At 44.4% G+C, this 20,267-nt stretch overlaps 1 protein-coding gene across 1 annotated transcript in view; it reads right to left on the bottom strand.

The window, feature by feature from the left end:
• The window catches only part of LOC147638319 (FGGY family of carbohydrate kinase), a 54,887-nt gene that overhangs the window by 16,491 nt on the left and 18,129 nt on the right, over positions 1–20,267 (bottom strand). Inside the window, exons 3-11 of the mRNA XM_086798245.1 lie at positions 20,100–20,217; positions 19,838–20,016; positions 19,665–19,747; positions 19,360–19,544; positions 18,844–18,905; positions 18,361–18,583; positions 17,754–17,873; positions 17,521–17,638; positions 16,676–16,832 (exon numbers count right to left, since the gene is read on the bottom strand). Coding sequence (XP_086654371.1) covers positions 16,676–16,832; positions 17,521–17,638; positions 17,754–17,873; positions 18,361–18,583; positions 18,844–18,905; positions 19,360–19,544; positions 19,665–19,747; positions 19,838–20,016; positions 20,100–20,217 — 1,245 coding nt within the window. The remainder of the gene's footprint in view (positions 1–16,675; positions 16,833–17,520; positions 17,639–17,753; positions 17,874–18,360; positions 18,584–18,843; positions 18,906–19,359; positions 19,545–19,664; positions 19,748–19,837; positions 20,017–20,099; positions 20,218–20,267) is intronic.

Here is a 20,267-nt window from a genome sequence, read left to right on the forward strand (position 1 = left end):
TGTCCAAACAGTTTCAGGACTTTTGTGATGCTAAAGGCATCAAGAGGGAGCTCTCTACTCCTTATGATCCTCCACAAAACGGGACAGCAGAGAGGATGAACAGGACCATTCAGGAGAAGGTCCGTTCTATGTTGTCACATGCTGCGTTACCTCATGGTTTTTGGGCTGAAGCTGTTATGACAGCCGTTCACCTTATAAACAGGTCACCTAACACGAGGCTTGGTGGGAAAGTGCCAGAAGAAGTATGGACAGGGAAGCCTCCGTCATACAAGCACTTGAGAGTGTTTGGTTGCGTTGCGTACGTGCACATACGCAGGGAAATGCGCACCAAACTTGATCCTAAGTCTCACAAATGCATATTCCTAGGATATGGTGACAGAGGTGAAATGGGGTATAGACTTTGGGATCCCATGAATAGAAAGATTATACGCAGCAATGATGTCATTTTTGATGAAACATGCATGTATAAGGAGCCTCCAAGGCAACAGGAGCCTAGCAGAGTCATCTTTGATGATGATGGACATCATGGACAACAACAAAGGGCTGTAAATCAGCCATTACAGCAGCAAAACCAGCCCTTAAATGGTGCTGAAAATGGTCCAAATGGACAGCCAGAGATGGCAGAAGATATCCCTATGGATATGCCACAGTTAGAGGAGATACCGGGCATGATATTTCAGCCTTATGGCATGGAACAGGAGCCACCAATGGGTGATATGCAGGCTGGACAGCAACCTGCAAATGATGGTCATTGGGTACGGAGGTCCACAAGACCCTCCAGAGCCCCTGACAGGTTTGTTCCAGGGGTTGACTACTTGATGCTTACTGACTGTGGGGAGCCCTCATGTTATAAGGAGGCTTTACAGAGGGCAGACAAAGCTCTATGGGAGCGTGCCATGAAGTCAGAGATGGATTCTCTGCACAAAAATGGAACATGGAAGTTGGTGCATTTGCCTACAGGCAAGAAGGTTTTGCCATGCAAGTGGGTTTACAGGCTCAAAGTTGCACCAGATGCAAAGCCAAGATACAAAGCCAGGTTAGTGGCTAAGGGCTTCAAGCAGGAATATGGAGTGGACTTTGAGGAGATCTTCTCTCCAGTGGTCAAAATGACCACACTTAGAGCTGTGTTAGCTTTGGTTGCGCATGATGATTCAGATGGATGTGAAGACTGCTTTTCTTCACGGTGATCTCCATGAGGAGATATATATGCAGCAGCCAGAGGGTTATGCAGTGAGTGGAAAGGAGAAGCTTGTATGCAAGCTGAAAAAGAGTCTTTATGGGCTCAAACAGGCACCAAGAGAATGGTATCATAAATTTGATACATTCATGAAATCTCAGAAATTCAGGAGAAGTGACATAGATCACTGCTTGTACACCAAGAAAGCTTTGGATGGCAGTCTATTGATCCTCATCTTGTATGTTGATGATATGTTGATTGCCGGGAAATCTCGTAAGGAGATGGATGCCTTGAAGCAGAGGCTGCATCAGACCTTTGATATGAAGGATTTGGGTGATGCAAATCACATTTTGGGTATGCGGATACTTCGGGACAGAAATCAGCATGTGTTGTATTTGTCTCAGAAGGAATACATTGGCAAAGTTTTGCAGAGGTTCAATATGGACGGGGGGAAGAAGACTAGTACTCCTTTGCCTCCATATGTGAAACTCAGTGCTATGGACAGCCCACAGTCAGATAGTGGCAGGGCTGATATGGCCAAGATTCCGTATGCTTCAGCTTGTGGCAGTCTCATGTATGCCATGGTTGCTACTAGGCCGGACATTGCATTTGCAGTGGGAGTGGTTTCTAGATACATGGCCAACCCTGGCAAGAAGCATTGGGAAGCAGTGAAAGGTGTCATGAGATACCTGAAGGGCACACAGGATATGTGCATTTGTTTTGGCAAACAGGATGCATTAGTGCATGGTTACACGGATTCGGATTATGCCGGTCATCCAGATAACCGGAAGTCTACTACTGGTTATGTATTTACATTCACAGGAGGTGCTGTGTCATGGATATCCAGGATGCAGAAGTGCACAGCCTTATCTACTACAAAGGCCGAGTATATTGCAGCCACAGAGGCTTGCAAGGAGGCGTTATGGCTATCTCGGTTAGTGGTTGATTTGGGCTATACAGGGGATATTCCATTGTTGCCTTGTGATAGTCAGAGTGCCATCCAGTTGGCAAAGAACCCTGTCTTTCATGCAAAGACGAAGCATGTGGATGTGAAGTATCACTTCATCAGAGAGGTTATAGAGAACAAGCAAATTCAGCTTGTTAAGATTCACACGGATGACAACCCGGCTGATCTGTTGACAAAGAGTTTGCCTCCGCTCATTGCACACACTTGATGGGCATTGGATGAGGCTAGTTTCAGCCTTGATATGGCCTTGTATATTATCATGTACATGCTGATTTTTTCTTTTCTTTCATTTAAGGGCACTTTGCCTTTAAGTGGGAGGTTGTTGGGGTAAAGGCATTATGCCCACCCTTATAGTGTGTACAAGCCCATAAGTTATAGTACATAGTACACTTAGTACTTTTAATGTACTAAGTGCACTATGTGTACTAGTGCAATATACATGTGTGATAGGGGAGTCACACACTCATTCCCATGAGTTGACTTATCCCCACAACTCTCTCTCCCTCTCTCTCTCTTGCTTCTCTGTGTATGTCTCCCACATGAATAACTCTAACCCTAATTGACTCTCCCACACACTGTCGGCCTTGGCTGCATAAAGCAAGTGCACGTCTACACTAGATCCAGGCTCCTGACCATAGAGCTCTCACAAAGACACACGAGACTCTATGAACTATTGACTAACCTTGGCCACCCTTTTATAGGCTCTTGGCCGGTCACCGGGCATCCACACTTGGGCGCCCGCCCGTCCATACTTGGGTGCCCGCCCGTTAGTCTATCCCTAACCCAGCTCGCCAATCAGCTTGCCTAGCTCCAAGCTTCCCCAAGCCTCGAAGCTAGTCTTGTGTGCGTGTAGCACACGGTAGATACACACTATGCACATGACATACTCCCCTTCCTCTAAGAGCTCACTCCTGAGCTCAGTAAAAACCGAGGATAATCCCTCTGAAGGGTAGTCAATGTCTCCCATGCAGCGTCCTTCTCAACACGATCCTTCCACTTGATCTTGTATTCGGTGAGAAGTATATTACACAACCGTCTTTCACGAAATCCAAGGATCTTTTCCAGTTCGTGTGGAACAAATGTCATGTCCTCGACATCTATGATTTCTTGAGAAGTAACTAACTGGTCTGTTCCGCCCAATACTTCCTTAAGTCTACTGACATGAAATACGGGATAAACTTTCACATGAGAAGGCAAATCCAATTCATATGCTACTGAACCAATCCGTCGTGTAATACGAAATGGTCCACAGTATCTAGGGGATAATTTCGGAGATCGACCTGTCCGTAAAGTCTCGGAATCTTTGGGAACTCGCAAATACACCATCGTTCCTTCAGAGAACTCTCTGGGTGAACGATGTCTATTAGAATAAAATGTCTCTGTCTTGAGCACTGCTAATAGATTCCTTCGCAACTTGTAACATTTCTTGCATATCTTGCAAAAAATTGCATGCTACATCATGCTGAAGTCCTGAAAATCCCACTGTAACAGGTGATCTAGGTTGAAAACCATACATAAGCATAAAAGGACTAAAACCTGTACTCGTATACTTAGTACTATTATATGCAAATTCTAACATAGGAAGATAATCCTCCCATGAACTCTCTCTTTTGGAGACACATATCCTCGAAGCATATCCTCCAAAATCTAATTAACTCTTTCAGTCTGGCCATCAGATTGAGGATGATCTGAGAAACTCAAATTCAAAGTTGTTTCCAACTTCTAAAAAACAAGCCTCCAAAAGTCACTTCCCTATCATCACTGACTATGTCCTGCGGTAACCCGTACAGTCTAAACAATTGCTCGATAAACCGCCTTGCTAATTGCGTAGCTATAATGGTCTTCCGTATCGGTAAAAATCTAGCCATTTTTATTAAGCGATCCACCACAACCCAAATAGAATCATGGCCTTGACGTGTTCTTGGCAATCCAGTAATAAAATCCATGGAAATGCTTTTTCATTTATTACCCGGGATTTGCAAAGAATGCAACATCCCAACCTGTCTAAAGCGTTCAGCTTTATTTGCTTGACAAACCTGACACTTATCTTCTATATACCCTTTCATCTTTGGCCAATAAAAAGTGTGTTTCACTAAAGCTAATGTCCTGTGTACCCCAGAGTGTCCAGCAAAAGGGGAGTCGTGACACTCCTTAAGAATCTTGGACCTAATGTCTGGGATCTGTGGTACACAAATTTTGTCATTACAGAATAGTAAACCATTCCGAATCATCCACTGGCCTCCCACAGCATGAATGGTAGGCTACTCAATCACTGAGTCTTGGTCAATCAATGAGCTCCCGTCCTGGACCTTCTGCCAAAATGGACCAAAATAACTATCAGTCCTGCAAAGCCCTCTCAATGACTAAAATAAGTCAGTAGAAATCTCGGTGAATGACAAAGTATTCACCTCTCTAATTCGACTAAGCGCATCTGCGACACTATTCATGGACCCCTTTCGATAACGAATCTCAAAATCAAAATCTTACATTAACTCAGTCCATCGAGCTTTCCTTCCTCTCAAATCATCTAAATCACACACATACTTGATTAACTGATGATCAGTCAATACCACAAACTTGGAGCCATATAAATAATGTCTCCAAACCTTGAGAGCGTGAATAACAGCATAAAGCTCCTTCTCAAGGGTTGGCCAACGAGATTGAGTGTCGTCTAGCTTTCTACTCTCGAAAGCAACAGGTCTACTATCTTGGAATAGAGTAGTCCCGATTGCATAGTCATTGGCATCAATCTCAAGAACATAAGGCCTACTAGGGTCGAGTAGTGCTAAGATAGATGCTTCTTTAACTTTATCTTTCAAAAGTCTGAAGGCCATATCCAGATTGGTATTCCAAGTGATAGGCTGATTCGACTTACGTCCACGACCTTTCAACAAGTCGGTCATCGGTAGTGTGAGCTGAGAGTACTCCTGCACAGATTTCCGAAGAAAAACAACAAACCGAGAAAAGAACGAAGCTGTTTCACTGTCTGCGGTATAGGCCAGGCTAGAACCTTCTGAGCTCGGTCATAGTCAATGCTCAATCCATCTCTAGTTATCTTGTGTCCCAAGAAAGTAATTTATGTCATAAAAAACTTACATTTACTTAATTTAGCATATAGTCGATTATGTCTTAAAATAGTTAAGACAATCGTGAGGTGTCTAACGTGATCCTCAAGAGTACGACTATATATTAAAATATCATCCAAGAACACAACCACGAATTTCCCCAAATGTTCACGAAAAAGATCATTCATCATTTGCTAGAAAGTGACTGGGGCATTAGTTAATCCAAAAGGTAATACGAGAAACTCGTAATGGCCATACCTGGTCCAAAAGGCGGTTCTTTCGACGTGCCTTTCATGAATACGTATCTGGTGATAGCCAATGCATAAATCTATCTTTGTAAAGTACTTCGCTCCGGCTGAACAGTCAATCAGGTCATCTGATCTAGGGAGAGGATAACGGTTCTTGATTGTCAGCTTGTTCAATCTCTTGTAATCTACACACATTCTCCAGGTGTTGTCCTTCTTTCTTCTAAGTAACACAGACGCAGCCCAAGGTGATTTACTTGGACGGATCTGACCCATCCTCAAATAATCTACGAGTTGTTTGGCCAACTCATCTTTCTCAGCTTGGCTCATCCTGTAAGGTGGAATACTAACATATTGAGCTCCAGGGACCAGGTCAATACGATAATCTACTGCTCTTTCAGGTGGTAAGCCCGATGGCAATTCCTTAGGAAATACATCTTGAAACGAATCAAGTATCTTCTTTATTTCTTTGCTTTCAAACTGTAAACCGGCCTTCAGAAAGCAAAAGGGCGGTGGAACAAACACTCGCACATAAAACACTTCAACACCATTTGAGGACCTAGAAAAGGAAAACAAACAGGGGGAGCTAGAGTGCTCCTGCAAATAGTACACGGACACCGATTGGCCCCAAATCGCAGTGGCGCCCCTTGCGGTATTTCTTTAATTGATTTTAAGAGCTTTGATTACAATATAAGGCTGGTAACTCAGCCGTCCCAGTAGAACTCCTGAAGCCTGCAAAGAACCTGCATCTGGCTTCTTGTCCACACGGCATCCACAAACAAGTCCAGCCATTGTTCATATCAAAAGACCCTTCACATTGAGTCTGCATACAGAAGCTTTCTCCCATGGTCAAGGCTGCCACAACCATCCATAGCCTCTCACACTATGAACAGCATCACACCCTGACACATCCAGTGCTCCTGCATCACAACACAGACTCCCGAACTGTTTCTCAAAAGAGAACTCGCATCACAGCACAGCATACCGTACAGTTGACACACCTGTACAAACCCTCTCTACCATCCAAGGGTACTATCCATCTCTGTCATGGATTCCCTGTCCCTTGTCCTATCAGTTGCAAGGCTGTACCAAGCATGTGTCCATTCCTGTACCTTCTGCCTGCATGTGACCTATCTCCTGGAGAAACCCAAAAACATGTTTTCTCGCCAACAACGGCATACATCTAGTTACCTGTTCCCTCATGAAACATCTGGCAACATAGAGATGCCCATAGCTGTAGGTCCCACTGTTCCTTTCTAGCAGGAAGAAAACAATCTGCTCCATGAGCACGCAGCCATGCGAGCTTGCATCACTCCCATGCCAAGAAACATAACCAAATGACCTGTACTTTGCAGCCCAAAACCCAAGTACATAGCTGAATTTGCAGCCACACAAAAACAGCCCATAAACTGTCCCAAAACAGTCCCGAATCAAAGCATAGAAAAGCTGAAAGTTCCATCAGATGAACGCCATCGACATGATGTCTATGTTCATGAATATCCAACCTCTGTCCACCTTTGTGTCAAGAGAAACCAACCCTTGTCTACTCTTCAGCAGAGGGAGAGAGAGAGAGAGAGAGAAAAAGGAGGCCTGTGTCTCTGTTCTGTAGCACAGCACAGCAGCCAGCCCTTTCATCTCCAAAAAGCATGCATAGATAGACACCCAGATGCGCCTATATTGCCTGTAGCGCAGTTCCTGCTGTCCATACAGGCCTGCATCTATCACCTGGATCAGCCGCCAACCAATCTGCAGCAGCTGTACAGTTCTGCCACGTGGACTGTACCTGCACATGCGCCGCCTTCAATCTGCAGCAACCTGACCTGCGCCGCCTGTACCTGCATCGCCTGAATCTGCACCTGCAGCAGTCTGATCTGCCACGTGGACAGCACCTGCACAGCAGCCGTACAGTCCTGCAGCAGTCGTACAGTTCTGTTCAGGTGGTCCTGTGCGCAGCCAGCATGCAGACCACCTCTCCCCAGAAAAGCACACGCTTCCCCATCAGATAGGCGCCTGAATATCCAGATGAGCAGCCCTCCTCCACAAGGGTTAGGCGCCTCCTTTTCCTGGCAGCCCCTCCTTTGCCCCAAAAAGCACACGTGGCCCCAAAATAGCTTATGGGCCACGTTTTCTTCATAAATGGCATTAAAATTTACTTTAAAGGTTTTTAAAACCTTTTAAGTTAAAATTCCTTTGCTCCCTTTCACACATGGGGTTGTCCACACATGGGCTTCCATCTTCACTCCAACCTGATGCCATTCACACTGTCCACCATGTCCCCGTGCACATCTGCATCTTGTCCAGAGAAAAACACAGGGTCGTAACATACCCCCCTCTTGAAAAATGGCAAGCGTCCTCGATTGCACTCAATGGCACAGTAAAGCATCTCATGAGCAAAGATACCCCATATGGCAAAAATAATGGCCCTCCAATGCATCTGGGTGATAATACAATCATCCTGCACAATAAGCCACACTGTCCTCTTGCTTGTTCCTTCAGAACCTACAGCAAAAGTCTAAAACCAAATGGAAACACGTTAACTGTGTTAGCCAAAAACAAAACCATGCATCATTCTACATATGACACACATATGCATTCGCAAACAAAATGCTCCTCAAGATGCTCTACCTACTCCAAGGTAACAGTCTAAGGGCTGCTCGCAAGCCTTACGCCCATGGGCATCCCGCAGGACCCACGACTGAAGGTAAAACATGAGCATATGCAAACACTCAATGCATCCAAACACTACATCTACCAAGTACTTTCCCACATATGTCTCATGGCCATCCCGCAGGAGTTACACCCAATGGTGCATCCATGAACATAATAAAGCACTTGATGTATCATACCAACATACATGCAGCACATGACACAATGCAGAGTATTTCCCAATGTATTCTCAGTGGTACCAGGATCCAATGGCACCAGAATACAAAAATACCTCTACCTCAAAAAGTGTATGCATACAGCACAAACAGAGTTCGATCCATATTTCCATGAACCAAACCAACTCTAGGACTGCTCGCAAGACTTATGCCCTCCATAGAGTTATCCATAGTTGCAGTTAGAGTTCCAGGTGCGCGCGACTGTGAACCATACCCAACTTTTCCATCATCTCATGTGTCTAGAACACAAAATCATAGAAGTCCCATAAGCAGATGTACTGTCAGCCTCAGTACCTTCGGGTGAATACAAAGATGTCACCAAGCGACTCCTAGATGACAACTGAGCCTGTCTGTAACAAGGGAGCGGAGGCTATCCCCCTCTTGAGCATCAGGCAATGCTCCAGACCCATGCTCTGCTGAACCTGAATGAGCCGTAACAAGAGTCGACTCCAACTCATAGGCATCAAGATAAAGCTGCAACTCCTGAGGTGAATCTGCTAAGTCACCCTCCTCCATCCACTTCGCATCCATCAGTGAACCTCCTCCATCCACTTCGTATCCATCAGTGACCAGCTCTTGAACTTCACAGGATAGCGACGGGAAACCTTACCCTGTACCTTTCTTTCCTTATGTGCCAGTATATGCTCAGGAATAAGAACCTCGTCAAGTTCCTCTACTTCCATCTGAGCCTCATCTGATACATCCTCAGGCACCCAAAACCAGCTTGCACTCCACCCAAGTGATAAGCACAAGTCCTCGATGAAGCATAGTAGATCACCACTGCTAAACATAGAAAGAAACTGTCTTCCGAACCCATGAAGCCTCTATGAAGATACCACCGGTGACAAACTGTTGAAAGCCATAGCCTTCAACGCATCTCCTGCACCATAACACTTCAACTGCTTCTTGTTCCTGGCCGACTACTTCTTGTCCTTGGTGTCTTTTCTCCTGAGCTTCATCTTCAGCTCTTGCTCTTCACCTCATATAGGCAAAGACACAAAATCCTGTACTGTGTCTTGCACTTCCTTTTCACTTTCCTCATGTTGAAGCTGTTGATGTGACTCTCATGAGACAACCACGAGCTCGCCCCCTTAGGAAAGTTGGCGATTGTCCCGACCAAAGCAACCACGGACTCGCCTCCTTGAGAAAGTCGACGATGTGTCCCGGCAACGGAACCTTGTAAACCGGCCTTCAGAAAGCAAAAGGGCGGTGGAACAAACACTCGCACATAAAACACTTCAACACCATTTGAGGACCTAGAAAAGGAAAACAAACAGGGGGAGCTAGAGTGCTCCTGCAAATAGTACACGGACACCGATTGGCCCCAAATCGCAGTGGCGCCCCTTGCGGTATTTCTTTAATTGATTTTAAGAGCTTTGATTACAATATAAGGCTGGTAACTCAGCCGTCCCAGTAGAACTCCTGAAGCCTGCAAAGAACCTGCATCTGGCTTCTTGTCCACACGGCATCCACAAACAAGTCCAGCCATTGTTCATATCAAAAGACCCTTCACATTGAGTCTGCATACAGAAGCTTTCTCCCATGGTCAAGGCTGCCACAACCATCCATAGCCTCTCACACTATGAACAGCATCACACCCTGACACATCCAGTGCTCCTGCATCACAACACAGACTCCCGAACTGTTTCTCAAAAGAGAACTCGCATCACAGCACAGCATACCGTACAGTTGACACACCTGTACAAACCCTCTCTACCATCCAAGGGTACTATCCATCTCTGTCATGGATTCCCTGTCCCTTGTCCTATCAGTTGCAAGGCTATACCAAGCATGTGTCCATTCCTGTACCTTCTGCCTGCATGTGACCTATCTCCTGGAGAAACCCAAAAACATGTTTTCTCGCCAACAACGGCATACATCTAGTTACCTGTTCCCTCATGAAACATCTGGCAACATAGAGATGCCCATAGCTGTAGGTCCCACTGTTCCTTTCTAGCAGGAAGAAAACAATCTGCTCCATGAGCACGCAGCCATGCGAGCTTGCATCACTCCCATGCCAAGAAACATAACCAAATGACCTGTACTTTGCAGCCCAAAACCCAAGTACATAGCTGAATTTGCAGCCACACAAAAACAGCCCATAAACTGTCCCAAAACAGTCCCGAATCAAAGCATAGAAAAGCTGAAAGTTCCATCAGATGAACGCCATCGACATGATGTCTATGTTCATGAATATCCAACCTCTGTCCACCTTTGTGTCAAGAGAAACCAACCCTTGTCTACTCTTCAGCAGAGGGAGAGAGAGAGAGAGAGAGAAAAAGGAGGCCTGTGTCTCTGTTCTGTAGCACAGCACAGCAGCCAGCCCTTTCATCTCCAAAAAGCATGCATAGATAGACACCCAGATGCGCCTATATTGCCTGTAGCGCAGTTCCTGCTGTCCATACAGGCCTGCATCTATCACCTGGATCAGCCGCCAACCAATCTGCAGCAGCTGTACAGTTCTGCCACGTGGACTGTACCTGCACATGCGCCGCCTTCAATCTGCAGCAACCTGACCTGCGCCGCCTGTACCTGCATCGCCTGAATCTGCACCTGCAGCAGTCTGATCTGCCACGTGGACAGCACCTGCACAGCAGCCGTACAGTCCTGCAGCAGTCGTACAGTTCTGTTCAGGTCCTTCTGTGCGCAGCCAGCATGCAGACCACCTCTCCCCAGAAAAGCACACGCTTCCCCATCAGATAGGCGCCTGAATATCCAGATGAGCAGCCCTCCTCCACAAGGGTTAGGCGCCTCCTTTTCCTGGCAGCCCCTCCTTTGCCCCAAAAAGCACACGTGGCCCCAAAATAGCTTATGGGCCACGTTTTCTTCATAAATGGCATTAAAAATTACTTTAAAGGTTTTTAAAACCTTTTAAGTTAAAATTCCTTTGCCCCCTTTCACACATGGGGTTGTCCACACATGGGCTTCCATCTTCACTCCAACCTAATGCCATTCACACTGTCCACCATGTCCCCGTGCACATCTGCATCTTGTCCAGAGAAAAACACAGGGTCGTAACACAAACACACTTAATTCATTGATATCCATAGTAGGTATGAGAAATGAAGAAAGTGGAATCAAGACACAGTGAAAAGCATTATACAAAGAAGAATCCATTATATTGCCAAAATCAAGGTTATTGACACACAAGAGGTTCCTGAGAGGGATGTATACAATCACCTAAGATACAATATTGGGTGTTCCTATGTTCAAAAGAAAAAATATGACTACACCAATCTATCTAGACCTGAAGGGTCTTAAACCACTCAATCCCTAATAACAAGTCTACATGCTCTAGATGCGTAACATACTCCATAATATCTTCGTAGTCCTGAATCCGGATCGATAGCTTCTCCACCTTTCGATCCCATATTTGCCGACCCGCAGGTAAGCGTACTTCATAGGTATGATCGCTAGGTGTTATGTCCAGACCCAATTTCTGCACAAGTTTGTAATTAACAAAGTTGTGTGAGCTGCCAGGGTCCAGAAGAGTGGATTCTATGCCATTCACTTCTCCATAAACTCGGAGAAGATCATGCAAGCCAAAAACTTTAGAGTTTAACATACAATCAGAACATGAACTAGGGCGAGAAAGTACAGTGACTGAAGTACCTGCTAAAGTCCACTGGTTAGCTGCCTTCGGCTTGGGTCCTACGTTGGCCTTTGCACCCTTCTTCTCGTTACGCATATGTCCTTTTTCTTCGCAGATGAAGCAACGTCCCTCCTCCTTGAGCTTCAAAGCCTTGAGAAGATGGTTTTTCTTTGCTGAGATCGAAGTAGAATTCTTCGAAGGTTGGTCCGAAGACTTTCCTTCTATCGTGCTAGCCAAGGTTATTAGAGGCGTCAGAGGCGTTTGGTACAAGGCGGGTATGACACACACCTCGAAAGACTCCTATTTTTTAGAGATGTTAGGCGTCTGTTTTATATATATATATATATAACAGACGCTTCGTATCCCTGAAGGATATATATATATATATATATATATATATATATATATATATATATATATATATATATATATATATATATATATATATATATATATATATATATATATATATATATATATATATATATATCCTTCAGGGATACGAAGCGATCAACGCTAAGCAGCAGCTTCGAGAATACGAAGCAAAGCCTCGATTACCACAGCTACAGCTTTGAGAATACGATACGATCAGCAATAATCCAGGCATCCCTGCTAGGATCACCTCGCTCGCAATCCTGAAGTGAGAAGGTTCTTAGTGTTGACACAGGTTTACCTCTTGCAGACACAGATCTACTTCTTAATACTGAATATTCTCTGCATCAAATCCATCAGTGCCTCGCGCAATTCGATCGCTCGCTCCCATCCTCGGAATATCGCTAAGAAGTTGAGAGAGAGACTAGAGTGTGTATGTATGAGCCTTGACGGAGGAAGAGAGAGGATGTGTATGAAAGCGGGAGAGAGAGGGAGTGTATGTGAAAGAAAGAAAGCTGTATTAAACGTCTGCAAAAGGCCAAAATGGCCTATGAGACCAAAAGAGTCTATCCTCATCATCTGGATACATCATCAAGATTCAAGGGTACAAAGTAAAATGAAATGAATTGAAATGAACCGGTAGAGTATAGAGAGAGCACCAAAAGCGGGTATAAAAAACATCATCATCCTAGTGTGTTTGAACTTTGAACTTTGAACTTTGGGTCTTGAGAAAGGCTTAAGGGGAGGGAGGGAGAGAATGAGGGAGAGAGAGTGTGTGTGAGAGGGGCTGCCTTGGACCCTTAAAGCCCCCGTCCAAAGACTCAAACCAACAATATATATATGTGTGTGTGTGTGTGTGTGTGTGTGTGTGTGTATGTGTGTGTGTGTGTGTGTGTGTGTGTGTATATTTATTTATATATATATATATATATATATATATATATATATATATATATATATATATATATATTTTGGTGATCGCCTCGATCAGACAGTCGTATGCTTCGAACGCCTCGAACTGTTAGAGGCGCGCCTCGTAACAACTCTGGTGCTAGCCATCGGTGCGGAGAACTTCCGTTCGTGCTTGTTCCCCTACTCGATCACGGGTTTAGATTTGGAAGAGACCATTGTATCGTCGTAAATACGAGCAGAATGAATGGCCTCGTCCAAAGTCAGGTAAACCGGCTACGAAGAAACCCAAAAGAGTAGTAGAATCCATCTTCGTAGCTTTCATCTGCAAGTCTCTAAATTTTTGGAGGTAGGTCTCATAAGTGAGGTTCTGCGAGGTCATGGTCAAACTGGCAAACTAAGCAACGATATCGCAGTCATCCTTCTTCTTGAGGAATTCTTTTTTGAAGACTTCTTCAAACTGTGCCCAAGTTGTTGGTTTAGGTTTGAGTTCTTTCCACAAAAGCAAAGCTTTGCTTGAGAGGAAACCTACCGCTAAGTGAATCTTTTTGCCATTGTCATATGGATGAAACTGGAAATGGACTTGCCACTTATGTGGCCATGTGTCCACTATCTCCTTGGTACGCTGCTTTTGCTCACCCCCAAACTGTTCCAGAGTAATGTTGGGGCCTAAAGCACATGCCAAGGTATCCATACCCAAGAGAGTAGACAGGGTAGTGGTCAATAAAAAGATGGAATTCTGTAACGCCTGCATCTACGCGGCGACTTGTGCCTGACGTTCCGAGAAAGCAGCTTTGAGAGCAACTTTAAACTCTTGAAAATCAAATTTGGATACAAAATCGTCAAAAAGATCGCCATCGGTGGCCTCAGTAGCTCGCAGGTCTTCACGTTCGGGAATGGGTTCCATTTCGGATTCTTGGGTCGACATCTTGAAGAGGGCAAGATGAGAGAAAAGCTTGGCTTTGAACAAGAAAGAGTGCTAGAGAGTATAAGGAGGAGTGTGGTAAGAAGCCTTCTTGAGGGGAATTTTATAGACCTTCCGAAAAGCATGTGTTTATGCATTGCTTTTGTGTTTTTTTTTTTACCATGCTTGAGGGCTTCTTCTTTTTTGTTATTTTTAAAATAAAAAAAAAACCACCCATAAAGCTTGGTATAAAATTAAAAATTAAAAACTTAAAAAAAACACATAAGCTTCACAAATTTAGTCACATAGAAGCTTTTTTAAAAAAAAAATCTATATGCTTTTAGTTCTTCTTCCCTCATAAGGACTACGCAGCCACACATTCACCAAGTACACAGTCGCTGACCAGCACTCCTGCGTTAACTGCTCACGTACAGAAAACAACAGCCGTCGATACTTCCTCTCTCTCTCTTTCTTACGGATTCGGACAGCCGACAGGCTTTTCTTTTTTTATTAAAATAACCCCTCTTCTTGCTTGACAAGACAACCCTTTACAAGACCAAAATCCCCAACACGGGTTCCAACAAAGCAAGAATAACATGCTGAAATCTGAAAGAACAGCAGTGTGCACGAAAAAACAGCAGTCTTCTCTAACTCATACCTTTTCTTTGACCTCTTTTTTCTCTACCTACAGACTTGCTCGTTCTCGTGGCTTGCTCTGATACCACTGTCAAATCCCCAAAGGATCACCTCGTAGAACGCTCCCGGTACATGACTCCAAACCTCCAAAACAAAGCCAAGCAACATGAAGGAGGTGTAGGCCTGACTCACCTCCCAACCTTGACAGCCGTGGGCAAAACCCACAAGTCTTGGCTGTCCCCACCGAGCCACAAGCTGAGCTAACTAGCTGGACGTACCGACCAATCTCTACCTCGTGATGTCCCATACCGCCACGAAGCTACCCTCGCGAGCCTCAAGACTGCTGCCGGCCTTGGCTGCATAAAGCATGTGCACATCTGCACTAGATCCAGGCTCCTGACCATAGAGCTCTCACAAAGACACGCGAGACTCTATGAACTATTGACTAACCTTGGCCACCCTTTTATAGGCTCTTGGTCGGTCACCGGGCGTCCACACTTGGGCGCCCGCCCGTCCATACTTGCCCTACCCCAGCTTGCCAATCAGCCTGCCTAGCTCCAAGCTTCCCCAAGCCTCGAAGCTAGTCTTGTCTGCGTGTAGCACACGGTAGATACACATTGTGCACATGGCACACTCCCTCATTTGGTCGATTGGACAAGTTGTCCTCCACTATTCACTCTCAGGTGGTTGCTCTCTCTCACCATATTGGAGACAGGAGTCTCATTGTCATTGCCTCCCATTCTAGGCCCCTAGCTTGCATGGAGCTAGGAGGGTATAGTCACATGGAACGGGAATGGACAGATGGAATGGGGGTTTGTCCTGGAACGGGAACGGGAACGGGAACCCGAAAGAAAATGGGAACGCTTCTGTAATTTGCATGTTACGTTTCGTCCCGTAGCAAGGGTCTTATGAGTCATGCACGCATGTAGTTTAGGTTTTCTCAACCATAAATGCTAGGGTTTATCTAAACCAGTCTAGGTCTTGATAGTAGGCAATCAAGAGCTGCACTCTCCTTCATGGCAGACATGGACTCCATAATAGAATGGTACTGCTGAGAACACACAATCTGGAAGGAGCAGCACCACCAAGAACATCGAGAACAGTAGGCAAGGGAGGCTGCTGGTGAAGAATGCCTTTGGGAATTCAAAGGAAGGTCACAAGCGAGCAGTAGATGACCTGGAGGAAATGGAGCCACAGTGGATGATGATCCTCTATGCTCCACGTTAAGCAAAAGGGGATGCCATGTGCACACCCTGATCAGAGTGCACATGAGTGGCTAACAAAATTTGTTATTTTGTGCACTCGTAAATTGTCTTATAGGTTTTGTGATCGATAAGTACCATTCCTAACCCATGTGTATCCTAGCTTTGTACATATACTATTATTAAAAGAAGAAAGCACACTTAAGGGTTTTAATGTGGAAAAATACCAATGGGCGAATTTCTGAGAAGCAAGAATCATTTTTTGGTTGAGCACTGATCTCCCAGACTAAAACCACATACCTAAGAAAGTTTAGGCTCAGCAAAGCCCTTGCTCAAGTGTAGTACATGAACGCCATCCAACTAACCTCCACAAAGTGAAGACTGAAATAGGAGAGCTGGCTAGCTCAAAACCCAGAAGCTCCTGCACAAGCTAAGGCTAGACCAACACCAAGCCAGGTTCTCCTGTGTCCATACCCTTGGAGCCCATTATCTAAGTATGTGGTTCCTGGTTCCCTACGTATCCACCTGGTGGAAACCCTGATTATGAGCAATCTAATTATATAGGCGTTGGGAATATTTATCTCCTGGAGACATACCATGACCTGTAATGACAAAAGTCCAGACTGCCTTTTAAAAATTTGTGTACTTCTCATGCTAGAAATACACAACCTTTCATTAATGTTATCCTCTTTGAGTGTTCCCTTTATATTCAAAAAAAAAGTACCTTGTGCCCATGAGCATTGCAATGCTCGATAATATGACGGGTTCCATATGCAATGCTTTGAACAACAGCGAGGTAAAGCAATGCCAAATCTTTCTCGCTGCTACTTAATGTCAGTCCACAGATCATTCCTTTGGATTTTGGATCTGCAAGCGGCGACCTGGTATAGAGTAGAACACAGTGCATGATTTATACCATTGCTCACACATACATGGATGCATGCATGCCATAGTTACCTGGTATAGAGTAGAACACAGTGCATGATTTATGCGATTGCTCATACATACATGGATGCATGCATGCCATAGTTACCTGGTATTTCAAATAACACGTTTCAAAAACATTTCATACAAGTCTAGGAAGCTTCATGGGGGGGGGGGGGTACAAGTCAGAAAAATGCCAGATTTGGCTCGTATATACTTGGAACAGCCTATGGAATGTCAAAACGTGCCCAACATGCATATCTTTAGCCTTTAAAACATGTCAAAAAGGTTTGAGAGCTGCCAGCTGTGCCTTGGCAGCTCAGAGTTGAACTTTGGCCTGCCCAAGACAACTGACAAAAGAGAAATATGAACCATAATTCATATTCCAAATGTGTTGTCAAAATAGCCAAACTTGAAGAGAAAGTTTTGAAGAAGACTCCAAGGAACCTTAAAAAAGTGCTGAAAAAGTTTGAAAAAAAATGTTTCAAAGCTTTGTATGGGTACTCAAGGTATGAAACATGTTGTTTGGCAACTATGCATTGCCTGCATACTGCATGCAGCATACATATGTGCACATGTGTGCGTGCACTTACACATACACATATTTAACTATGGACAAGATGCATGATCTTATGTACAAAATACCTGTTACCATGAAAATCAGGAAGAACATGCAGATCCTTAGTTAAAGCGCTTTTGAAAGGAATGGAGCTATCAGCAAGGGTTTCCAATAGATTGTTGAGTAGTTCATAGATCGAAAGCTCTGCCATCAGCTTAAGAGCTCAGAAAAAAGAGTGATCGCACTCATAGCAGAAGCATTAAAATTTTCAACAAAATTGCAAAGACCAACTAGCAGAAAGGCAAGTGCTTTATTTTACTCTGTGAAGCTGCGCGATTAGCCAAAATTGGAGCTGCCGCATGATTCTCTATGATGTACTCTAACAGAGCACCTGTCGCACTTTGGCCACCTTCAGTCAACCAAAATTCTGGTATCATGGCTGCAAAAAAGAACTTGGTAAAGTCAGTACAACATCCTTGCTATAAATCTTTAAATGCATAATTGAGAGAAACACCCCAAAACGGGAATCTCCAACTCTCCAGGCCGAAACACCCATTTCAAGGGGTTCCTAAGGCTGAGACGCATTTCAGGCAATCGTTTTTGTTTCTGCAGTGGCTCATTTCCCATTTGCGTCCCTTTTTCAGCCTCCATTTCAAGTTTAGTTTGGGTCAAATAGCTTGTTTCGAGATTCTTTCTCTTGTATCTCCTCTTTTTTCCTTTCTTATCTCAAGTGCATGCACACACGTACATGCGTGCGTGCGCATGTATGTGTGCAAGTGTGCGTGTGTGCATGCGTGCATGAGTGATTGACCTACACAGGGCAAACTTCTAGTGCATTTGCCTACTAGATAAACAATATTGCAGCCTCTTTTTCAAAACTAGCACTTAAAAGATCTATTGCTAAAGTTGGAGGTCCAGTCTTTTACCTGACCAATAAGGTCCCCATACACCTGGAATGAAGATCTTTTTCTTTGAAACAGCCATGTGGCAAGTGGAAGTCCCACAGACAAGTACCATTCTATTGCAGAGTGCTTCATCTGACTCTACGATTTCCTTTGTAAGAGGCACGCCTTCCATGACTCCGACACCACCAGCATGAGCATCGATCAGTGCAGTACCAACAGGTGTTCCCTCCAACAAACCAAGCTCCTGTTTTAAAAAAAGGCAGCAATGATGTTTCAACACTCCATCACATTCTAGAGGACCTGTAAATTCATGAAGCCCCATGTTGCATCATGGTTCTCTCATAAAGTTCTAGGCTACCAAGCATAGATTATACACTGACATTCCTATCCATGCCCACTCTCACTTATACTATAACAAATAAGTCAAAAGTTCTCATGGAAGCTGGACCTCATGAACTGCACAGCAGATTTCAAGTCCATTTGTTCAGATAAAAAGGTTCTTGCCTTCGCAGCAGTTGCGGTGAGGCCAGAGCCTAATGGATGACCCGGAAATGCAACACTCCCCCCTGCCATACAAAGTGACCTTTGTGTTAGAGAGAACTTTGGACTTACTTCCCCCTCATACAAGGGTTGCAGTGGGGGTTCCAAAAAGTGGCAAATAGAGGTTTTGACGAGCAGCAAAAGGTGAGCTATTAAAAGTAACAATTGGATTTTGTCCAGTTCTAAAAATGATAAAAGACTCTTCAAAATCCATGATGATAATTGTCAACAGATTTACTCATGTTGGGGACTATGGTAAAAGCCTGATTATCTAGCAAACTTAATGACAAATTCACCAAGATCATTTAAGACAGTAGTATAGACAAAGCCCACCCTTGCATGCACGTGCAAAATATACCGCCCCCCCCCCCCCCCCCCCCCGCGCCCCCAAAAAAAAAAAAAACACACACACACACACACACACACACAAAAGAATGCCAAACTCGTTAAAATATAATCAAAATGAACATTGCAACAAACCTATTTTAGCATAGCTCCCTTCAACAAGATCGCCAAGCCCAATCTCTTGCCAAAAAACATCATCCCATCCACAAGCTTCTGTAGCTAAAGTATCCTTGCTGGTCATTTGTTGCATGTGAGCATGTCCCAAATATGTCCACTTGCACACGACAGTGCAAAGACTTCGTGTGTCATCGCCACTAGCCCTGTGTCAAAGAAAGCATAAAAATGAGAAAAATCAACAAAGAATCTGACCCTATCACCAGCAATTGAAGAGATTCAAGCCTTCAAATTCAAACCATTTGGGAACCATTGTAAATGCACACCTATATGTGAGCCAATCACTCAAATCCATCCATCGAAATGCAACTGCCCAAGATTCTTGAAGATTCTCTTTCACCCATAGAAGCTTTCGGAAACACACAGTGATTTTGATCAGAAAATCCATGAACACTTACCAATCGAAATCCAATATCATATAATACTAGCAAAAAAGTACCTTGGGAGGTTGCATCTCTGGAGAGAGGGCTCCCCCAACAAACTGTAACACTGGCGAATGTAACGCGTTTATGCGCTCAGTCTGCTCTACAGCCCTGTGATCCATCCAAACAATTACATTGCGCCTTGCGTCACCAGTCAAGGATACAGTGACTGGTGAGTCATCTGCTCCTATAGCAACTGCATGCATAGCAAAGGAGAGCATCAAGGCTAAAGAACCAAATATCAAAAAAACCCTTGCATGAATGTTGGGCGGCACAAACCAAGAGAGCATGTTGCACTGAAACCTATGCCGCATATATCTGCACTGGTTACATCTGCATTCTGACACGCTATCTTCACCGCTGCACACACAGCATGCCAGATGTCTGTCGATGATTGCTGTTTAACCAAAAAAAAAACATTAGGGTTCCGGTCAAGCATATATGCAT

The sequence above is a fragment of the Cibotium barometz genome, chromosome 5, assembly GCF_041138505.1.
Source record: "Cibotium barometz isolate CiBa-2024 chromosome 5, ASM4113850v1, whole genome shotgun sequence".
In the NCBI taxonomy this organism is placed as follows: Eukaryota; Viridiplantae; Streptophyta; class Polypodiopsida; order Cyatheales; family Cibotiaceae; genus Cibotium; species Cibotium barometz.